The sequence below is a fragment of the Galeopterus variegatus genome, unplaced genomic scaffold, assembly GCF_000696425.1.
Source record: "Galeopterus variegatus unplaced genomic scaffold, G_variegatus-3.0.2 Scaffold14537, whole genome shotgun sequence".
Classification (NCBI taxonomy): domain Eukaryota; kingdom Metazoa; phylum Chordata; class Mammalia; order Dermoptera; family Cynocephalidae; genus Galeopterus; species Galeopterus variegatus.
In genome coordinates, this window is record NW_007740648.1 from 1556 (window position 1) to 11604 (window position 10049).

Genomic DNA, 10049 nt, shown 5'->3' on the forward strand with positions numbered 1-10049 from the left:
CACAAATGTATAATTACAATTTTTTGGAGTTTAATTTCCATTTAGTTTAGTAATGAACAGCAAAATACTTGAGTAAACTCTGACTTTGGAACATGCCTGACCCATACAACACCCTCACGTTAACCTGATGATATGTGGTCAATGTACTCTAGTTGTTTTCTTGGTGCCATGAGATTAAAAGACTGGGGACATTTAAACTCTTTTTTTACATTGAAATTCTGTTTTCCTAGGTTGATCCCCCAAGTCCCAGGGCTGATACTTTACATGGATCATCTAGCAGAGACTGTGAAAGAGATGGGTGGTTCAGGATGCACAATGGTAAGCTAGAAGTTACCTTTCTTCATTGCTTTAGTTGCCTGAGCTATAATAAGCCTTTAATTTAGTGTTGTTAACAAAAACAGAATCTTTGCTGTATCATTGAATAATGTGGCATAGTGCAGCTTTTTAAAACATCCATGTATTTACTCTCTAAAAATAAAGAATTTCTGTGCTGCTATAAACCATCTCCCTCTTTGAGATTCAGAATACATATTAGCGTTTTAAGACTGTGATACCTTTAAGTACAAAAAAAACTTGGTTAATTTTTACTCAACATTTTCTAAACTTGTTTGATTATGGAATCCTTTTCTCACCTTGTGTTATAGGTTTTGGTAAACGCCAGAGTGAAAAGAGTTCAGGGTATGGGTTTTGGACATACAGTTAGGCATTCTACTACTTATTTATAAACTTGACGTTCTTGAGCAAGTAACTTTAACTACTTTGATAATTAGTTGAGCAAAGAATGAAGATAACATGGCAAATATTACCGTGTAAAATGCCCTAGCACATGGAACACTGAAAATCAGTATTATATAATAATTTATATTTCTGAGAAGATAACACACTTTAGATTAGTTCATAAGAATATTTTTTTTTTATTTTTAGCCCTAGTCCTTATGGTTAGATAAGTTGCTTCTTAAATTCAATATGAAGATGATTTTTATGAATAAAATTAAATGGTATTATATAATTAAGGATATTTGAGTGTTAATATCTGTTGACATTAGCTACTGAGTTCAGCAAGTATTCATTAGCAGCCTTTTTAAAAGTTAATTTACTATACACAGAAAGTCAAAGAGAAAGAAAAATGATATAGTCAAAAAAATAGAATCATAATATGTAGTGAGCATCTCCTCCTGTTTCTTAACTTTAGTGTATAGTGTCTTTTTTCTGTAAATGAGAAATGAAACATTCTTTTCTGCGAATAAGCAGTGCTTGTGTATTTTGTTTTTGTAGCAGTGACAGTGAGATAGATGTTGTAATCAATAAGACTTTTATATCCAAAATAGCAGGTTATGTGAAATTAGAAACAGATGTTAACTGTTTCCCTCTTGAAGGAAATTTATGGACATGAAAAATGAGCTTTAAGAACAAACCAGTGGAAAATAACTTCAATATAGATGTTTCTTTGGAAGATTTTCTTGGAGCACTTAAGCATCTGATTTCTTTTTTTTTTTTTTATTATTATTATTTTCTTTTTCCTTTTTGTCTTTTTTTACTGACCGGTGATGGGATTGCAACCCTCGGTGTCGCGCCCGTACCAGGGACCGGCAATGGGATCGCAACCTTCGGTGTTGCGCCCGCACTGCGCTCAGCCAGTGAGCGGGAACCGGTCTCCACATAGGATCCGAACCCTCGGCGGGAGTGCCACTGCGCTCCCAAGCGGCGCACTCTCCAGTGCACCACCAGGCCGGCCCCAGCATCTGATTTCTTGATAATTATATTTGCCAGCAGAACTTTTATTGATTCTAATAACTTTCAGTTGAAAGGCAAAAGTGTTGGCCCTATGCTCCAAGAAGACTGACAGGAGATTGGAGGCCAACCCTAGAATGTTACATGGGTATTGAGGTAGGGTAGGTGCTGTTGTTTGAATGATTGTCCCCTCCAAAACTCATGTCGAAATTTAATTGCCATTGTAAGAATATTAAGACATGGGACCTGTAAAAGGTGATTAGGCCATGGGTGGGGTTGGTTCCTTTATAAAAGGGTGAATTCAGCCCCCTCTTGCCCTCTCTTTGCCCTTCTACCATGTGATGTTGTACCACAAAGGCCCTTGCCAGATGCCAGTGACTTGATCTTAGACTTCTCAGCCTCCAGAACTGTGAGAAAATAAATTTCTATTCATTATTCATTACCTTGTCTCAGGTATTGTTTTATCTTAGCGCAAAACAGACTGAGACATTGTCCTGAAAGTACTTCAGTGGCAAATACTCTTTAAAGGTTCAAGTATGCACTAACATTCAGGGAATTTTTGAAATAAATAGTAGCACTACCTGCCAGAATAATGGGGTTTAATTCTTTGAAGTAAATAAAAAGGAAGGTAGTAGTACCCTTCATAGTAGAGTACTATGGAAGTTGAGGTTGACAAAATAGGAATTGACACATGGGGAACACATATTGGCTATAACTATCAGAATGAGGTTCAAAAATTATCTTGATAGAAAGCATAAATTGATACAGAGGTGATGAATTTTAGATTAAAGCTCCTTAAGTCCTTACTTAAAATCAAAATTGGTCCCTTGGTACTGAGTCATATCTGAGCTTGTGGGTGAGGGTCAGCTATGGAGAGAGGAAGGATGCAGAGGCTCTAAGTTATCAGACTAGTCTCTGTGTGAATGGTAACTTTAGGACAAAGTGGATCTCAGTTTCTTATTAGATGGTTGCTAAGGAAATGTTTTCATGACTGTCAGTTTTTTTTAACTAGAACTGTTAGTCATTACTTGGCATTTTATTAATTTGATTATATGTCACGTTCATTTAGTTAACAAATACATAATCTGATGTCAGTTTTGAAACTAAAGACACTTTTATCCTCCTGTATGCTTTTATTTTATAATAAGGAAATTTCCCACTTTTCTTATATTAGTATAATTAGCACTGAACTAATCAAAGACTCAATTTCATCACTTGTTAGATAGGAAGTCAGTCTTCTAAAATGTAATGTAAAAACTAATAATCATTCCTACCTATTGTAGCAGCCTGTTCAGGATGCCATAATAGACTAGGTGGCTTAAACAATAGACATTTATTTTCTCACAGTTCTGAAGGCTGAGAAGTCCAAGATCAAGGTGCCGGCAAGGTAGGTTTCTTTCTGAGGTCTCTTCTCTTGGCTTGTATGAGGCCACCATCTCACTGTATGCTCACATAACCTTGTCTTTTTGTACTTTCAGAGAGAAAACAAGCTTTCTGGTGTGTCTTATAAGCACACTAATCCATCATTAGGGCTCCACAGTCATGACCTCATCTACCTGTAATTATCATTCAGAAGTCACATCTACAAATACTGTGACTTTGGGGATTAGGGATTCAACATATGAATTTTGAGGGGGCATAAACATTTAGTTCATAACACCTATTTCATGAGGTTATTGGAGAATCAAATAAAAGCTAATATTTATTGCATGTGTGTTTTCTGCCAGCTGATATTCCAAGTACTTTATACTTCATTTGTCAATTACTCACAATAACTTCATGAAACTTAGAGACTTTTATCCCCATTTTACAGATGAAGAAACCTGAGATTTAAAGATGTTCATGATCACACACACAAGATCCGAACTAGCTCTTTCTTTTTCTTCATACTTTTCTTTTTTTTCTTTTCTTTCATTTTATTTTATTTTGTTTTGTTGATATACAATGTGGTTGATTATTGTGACCCATTACCAAAACCTCCCTCCCTCCTCCTTCTCTCCCCTCCCCCCTCCCCCCCAACAATGTCCTTTCTGTTCATACTTTTCTTAAGTGAGACCAATTTAATATGCTCAGCTCGTTTCTCCATCTTTAGGAAGTTTTTCCTGATTGCCTTCAACCTTGAGGGGTTATTCTTTGATACAGCTTTTTATTGCATTAGTTGTGTGTACCTTTCTGACTTTTAGCCTGTTCTTTTATTCTGCTGTTATTCAACTTTGTATAACTTAACCAAAATAGATTTCAAGTACTTAATGGCCATGGGCCATGACTTCTATCCCCTTTGTCTTTTGCATTTAGAATGTAGCTAGTGCCTAATTGTTGGTGAGGGTGATTAAATATGAACATTGAGAAAACTTAGATTAAAATAATAGCTTAATTTTTAAAATTGAAAGAAAATTATAAACCTGTCTGCATATAAGTGGTTTGTAAAAAGCAGAAGACATACCCGTGTTTTAACATACTGAAACTTTTAATATTATGTTAGGTGCCAGAGAATATACACCACTTCCAGAAATTATTACCTTAATTTTCAACGTTTGCATTTTTGGAGAATTAGGCTCAGTATATGACTGTCATCCTTTTATTTTTTCTATTCCTCATGGCCATGGTGTACATTAGAGTTGTACAGCAGAGGAGTTGGGCTGGAATTTATTTTTATTTTTAATTTTGAAAAGCACTTAAAGTAAATTGAATCTTACTGACATTACATAGAGAAGTTGGCCTTGTGCAAAAGACATTAATATTTCAGCTGACTTCAAGTATGATTCAGGGCAACTAGAAAACAAACATCTTGTGCCATTAAAAAAAAAAAAAACCTAAAGAACTTACTGAACACAGACTATGCTAGGTCTCTATCCATATAGCTCATTTTTTCTGGAGAAGGTGGTTTGGAAAGGTAAAATACAGAATCTTAGAGTGCTTTTGAATGGAATTTATGAGTGAGGAAGTAGAATTGCAAATTATGGTTCTCATTTTTTTGACTGTCAATGTAACAGAGGTTATAATACTTAAAAACTGATTCTTGAAGGTTGACTCCTTTAAGTAATGAGTAAAACCCGAAATCTGCATGTACAATGTAGTGTATCTTAAAGAGAATTTAGAATTAGTTTTAAAATTCACCAAGTGCTAGTTACTTTCACAAGTTATATAATTTAATCCTCACTCTGACTCTCTGAGATAAGGCAAGCATTGTCTTCATATTCTTAAAATGAGGAATGAATTAATTGTTTATATAACTTGACCAGAAAAATAGATCTGATAAGTGGCAGAATTTGAAAATGAACACATGCCTGTTTGAGTTAGAATTTGATAGTAATGATGTTGTTGGTAATGATGTTAGTCATAATTGTTAACATTTATTTTAGTGCCCTACATGTAATGTCTAACGTAATCTTTAAAACAATATTGTGAAAGAGGTATATCAGACAGATTAGGAATCTGAGACTTAGAAAGGTTAATTAATGTGCACAAGGTCATACAGTCTGTGCTGGGGCCTAGAATATGTAATGCAGATTTATTTGTCAATGAAGATTGTACACTACAATATACTATCACCTTCTAAAGCCGGTCCTGTTTTCATTACACCCAATTGATTCTAGCAAGGACCTCAAAAATAGAAACACATTATAGTTAAACTATATTTATCAAATCTATGTATACAAATTATATTGCATCATAAAGTGGTTATCAACTAAAAATTATCCATTTTATATGGACAAATTGGATTATCAACTAAAAATTATTCCTGTTCTATTAGATATCTCCTACTCTAATGAAAATAGTATTTGTGAAATCATGTAATTGCTGAAGAATTGATACAGATTTTAGATAGTTGGCCTATCATCATTGCTTATGTAACATTGTAGAAAGATTTTGAAGTATTTCTGAAATCTGCGTGAATTACAATCGCAGAAAGTGAGAGTAGCAAAAGTCAAAGATAAAATCAAAAATTTTTTTGATGTGAAATATTTATACTTTAATTCTTTTGTACATCCTTTTTCAGATCATTCCCATCTTGGCTGCTGCCGACCCAAGGATTATAAGGTGTGTGGAATAAAGTACAGAGTGATAATTGTCCTGGCTTTCAGACAACAGCATAAGTATATTTCTTGTGTGTGTGTGTGTGTGTGTGTGTGTGTGTGTGTGTGTGTGTGTGTGTGTGTGTATATTTCTTGTGTGTGTGTGTGTGTGTGTGTGTGTGTGTGTGTGTATAGTCAGACAGAGATTATCAATTTTGCTTAGTAAAAAAAATGTAAAAACTGTAATTGTCATATCATGTAATGTTGGTTATTTTGTCAAGTGGTACAATAGGATTTTCACTGAATGTTTTTCTACAAGTATTTTGTGGCTTTTGATTGTTCATTTGAATTAATTAATTATTGAATGTGTTTGTAGATGTGTTTATTGAATGTGTTTGTAGGTGTTTATGTTTGTATTTGTACATATTTTGTGTGTGTGTGTGAGAGAAAGAGATATTAGTTAATTTTAGTAATACCTTACATAGTAGTATTTCCAAACTTCATTAGAGAACTCTCATAATTTTTGCAATATCTGCATACAATTTATGCTATTTTGTTTAAATTCACTTTCTATTTATTAATCTCACCACTGTAAATGAAAAATCAGTATCCCATGATTTAAATGGATGATAGCCTTAAAAAATACTGTGAAAACAAAACAATGTTACTAAATTCTGGCTAGATATAAAGGCTCTGAGGCATGCTTGCTATTTCTTAAAATGAGACAAGCAATGATACGTGTAACATACTGATAGCTAACTGAGGATTTTGATTGAAAGAGAATTGAAAAGGTAATACATTTTTTCTTGTGATCCAGTATTATTAGTGTATGTCCATGTGCCATGTAAAATAATCATGTGTATCATCTAAAATTGTTTTGGGTACCATTTAAAATTATCTGCCATACTACTAGTAGCCCATGTTCTACATTTTGAGAAGTACTGCCTCACAATTTTTCTTTTCTGTCCCTAAGAGAAAGCTTCTTGATAATTGTTATTATACTTGGGAAAACAAAACAAAACAAAAATCATAGCTTTACTTAAAAATACCCTTGTTTATTTACTTGAAAACAATTTATTTCATGCTTACTGTTACTGAATAGCATAGTACTTGCCATGCTTTGACTGTAATAAAAGAAAAATGCAACAGCTAAGTAATGTGTCAAGGCACTGTGTGATTAGGGGCCCTAATCTTCCAGTGTCAGAATTATCCACGTGGAACTTTATAAAAATTAATTCCAGCCTTACTAAATTGAAATTGTTGAGAATAGAGACTGGAATTTTCTATTTATAACAAATTTGTATTTAATTCTTATGCAGCTCCCTTGCTACCTATCCAAGGATTCCCATTTGGGAACCACCGATATAGACTATGCATATAGAACTTATATAGATAGGACTGTCCCTGTATAGTGTTTATACAGGATTGTGCCTTGCTTAAGTGTGTCCCTAGAGAAGTGTGGGCCTGACATAATTCACCTAGTCTAGGCCCATCCTGTATATTTATGCAAACACACACATGCACACGATGTGTGTAATACAACATATAAAAATATATATATAATACAGCATATATATGTATATACATATATAGCTGGAGAAGAAAAAAGAAATCATCACTTTTTTTTCCTCCAGCCCAGCTGTGCGTGTGTGTATACATAATATGCATATATACACACACACTATATATATATTTACACACATATATGTACACACACACACAAATATATATACACATACCACCACACAAATACACACACAGAGAGTAGGGCAAGGATCTTACTGATCTTGCTTATTGATAGTTGCTAGTACCTAGTACATTGTCTGACATGTAGTGTGGGTTCCTAGTATATGTGTATGTGTGAGTGGAAAATTAATTTAAAACAAGTAAACCAAATATATAAAAATACAGAATGGAGAGAAAAACTAATCTTTGTCCTAAAGTAAGTATAATCCAGCTGTAAGTAGGCTGATTTGTTTAAAGATAGATTTAAAGAATCGCATTTTCCAAATGAATTCTGCTAAGATCTGCACTTCAACCCACCTTTAATTCTCTCCCACTCGCACCTCTGGATTCTTTACATTTAGGAAGTCCCTTGGAGGGCTGCGGGTGGTAAGTTCACAGGACTATTTTTGTATCCAAGAGGTAAATTTTCATAGAAATACATCTGCAGCATTGAACGCGGAAAGAATAAAAGATATTTTTCTTATGGGCACATGGTAGTTAGTTAATAAATATTCAGGTAGTAAAACTTTAAAGGATTTCTATAAGGAAAAGAGCCATGAAGCTGGGAGTGCTCACAGAAAATTTTGTAGAAAAGTGGGACCTTGCCTGAGTTCTGTGGAGAAATATACTTTGCAAAGGCAAGAGAGTTATTTCTTAAGCTCATTACTTTCTTGCCCCTGCCACCCCCCCCCAGCTGTATTAGAGAATAATTTTTGTTTGACTTATTTTATTTTTTGGTGGCTGGCTAGTACAGGGATCAAACCTTAGACCTTGGTGTTAGCAGCACCACTCTTTAACCAACTGAACTAACTGGCTAGCTCCAGGGATGTATTAGAGTATAATTGACAAAAATATTTATAATGCAATGAGGAGTTTTGATGTATGCATATATTGTGAAATGGTTAAATCAAGCTATTTAACATATTCGTTACCTCACATACTTATTTTTTGTGGTGAGAACATTTAAGATCTATCTACTGTCTTAGCAATTTTCAAGTATATAATATATTATTATTAACTATAATCACTATGTGCTGTACAATAGATCTCTGGAACTTATTCATCCCGTCTACCTGAAACTTTATACCTTTTGACCAATATCTCCCCATTCCTTTTCCCCACCCCCCAGCCTATTAACTATAATCACTATGTGCTGTACAATAGATCTCCGGAACTTATTCATCCCATCTACCTGAAACTTTATACCTTTTGACCAATATCTCCCCATTCCTTTTCCCCACCCCCCAGCTCCTGGCAACCACTACTCTCTGGTTCTGTGAGTTCAACTTTTTTAGATTGCACATTATAAGTGAGATCATGCAATATTTGTGCCTGGCTTTTTTCACTTAGATTAATGTCTTCCAGGTTCATCTGTGTTGGTGAAAGTGACAGGATTTCCTTCTTTTTCTCAGGCTGAATGGTATTTCTGTGTGTGTACGTGTGTGCATGTCGTGCCACATTTTCTTCCTTCATTCATCAGTCAATGAATAGTTAGGTTGATTTCATCTGAGCTCATTAATTTTTTGAAATCCCTTGCTAAATACAAATAAAAGCCAACACACAATACTACTTTTTTTCTTTTCAGCTCTTTTCCTAGAGAGATAAGCTTGAAAACTGTGCAGTCTATCTTTCAAACTATTGCAGGCCATAGTTTTCTTAAATGTTTTGCCCCTGCATTACATGGATCATACATTTTCTGTCCCACAATATCAGTTCCCTTGCTGCCTGCCCGCAAATGATAAGCCATTGCATATATAGATTTTTATTAAAGCCAGTACATTAAAATACCGATTTTTGAATTGGTTGGAGTAATACTATTTGTAACAAAACTTGTAGACCTCCAAACTTAAGAAACTTAATATAATAGAAAGTTAGTTTATAATCACATAATTAAATTGAGGGTGCTCTTGATCTGCATGAGATTTTCTCCGTGCAATGATCCATCGTAGGACTTTGGCTTACCCTAGGACCTTACTGTGCTCCTCACATGATGGAAGAGGAAGGTGAATATGGAGAAGACATATCAGTTTCTTAAAATCCTGGTATTAGAATTGATACTTAACAGTCTTGAATACATTCTCTTGCCGAGAACTGATCACATTCTTTTACCTAGATGCAAAGATTGCTTCTTAGCCAAAATTCCACTCTTGAAGAGGGAAAGTGGAATCATGGTGACAACTAGGCATTTCTTTCATACCTAAAATGCTCCATCCCTCCCACCTCCCAACTTCTCTCTTTCCCTATAAAAAAAGTTATGTGAATGAAACTATTATGTTGGAAATAAAAATTTAGCAAAACTAGAAACCATCTCCGCCCTCATGAATATTTTATGGCAGTGAGGGAGAGAGATAACAAAATCACAAAAATTCATATATACTTGGAACTGTGATAAATATGGAGGACATACATACTGCTTTGACATTGTATACTGAGAGGATTTGACCTTGTGAAGGACAATGGAAAGGGCATCTTGAGCACCTTGAGCTCTGAAGATGAACAGGAATTCCCTCCCTCTGTCAGGTAGTAGAGGGAAGAGCATGTGCAAGGGAAAACGGGAAATAGCATTTATAAAGGTTC

At 34.6% G+C, this 10049-nt stretch overlaps 1 protein-coding gene across 1 annotated transcript in view; it reads left to right on the plus strand.

The window, feature by feature from the left end:
* Nucleotides 1-230: 230 nt before the first annotated feature.
* Nucleotides 231-10049, plus strand: part of LOC103581996 (spermatogenesis-associated protein 6-like) — a gene marked incomplete at both ends in the record, with an annotated part of 24100 nt that continues 14281 nt past the window's right edge. The window contains 2 exons of the mRNA XM_008563687.1: nt 231-318; nt 5732-5772. Coding sequence (XP_008561909.1) covers nt 231-318; nt 5732-5772 — 129 coding nt within the window. The remainder of the gene's footprint in view (nt 319-5731; nt 5773-10049) is intronic.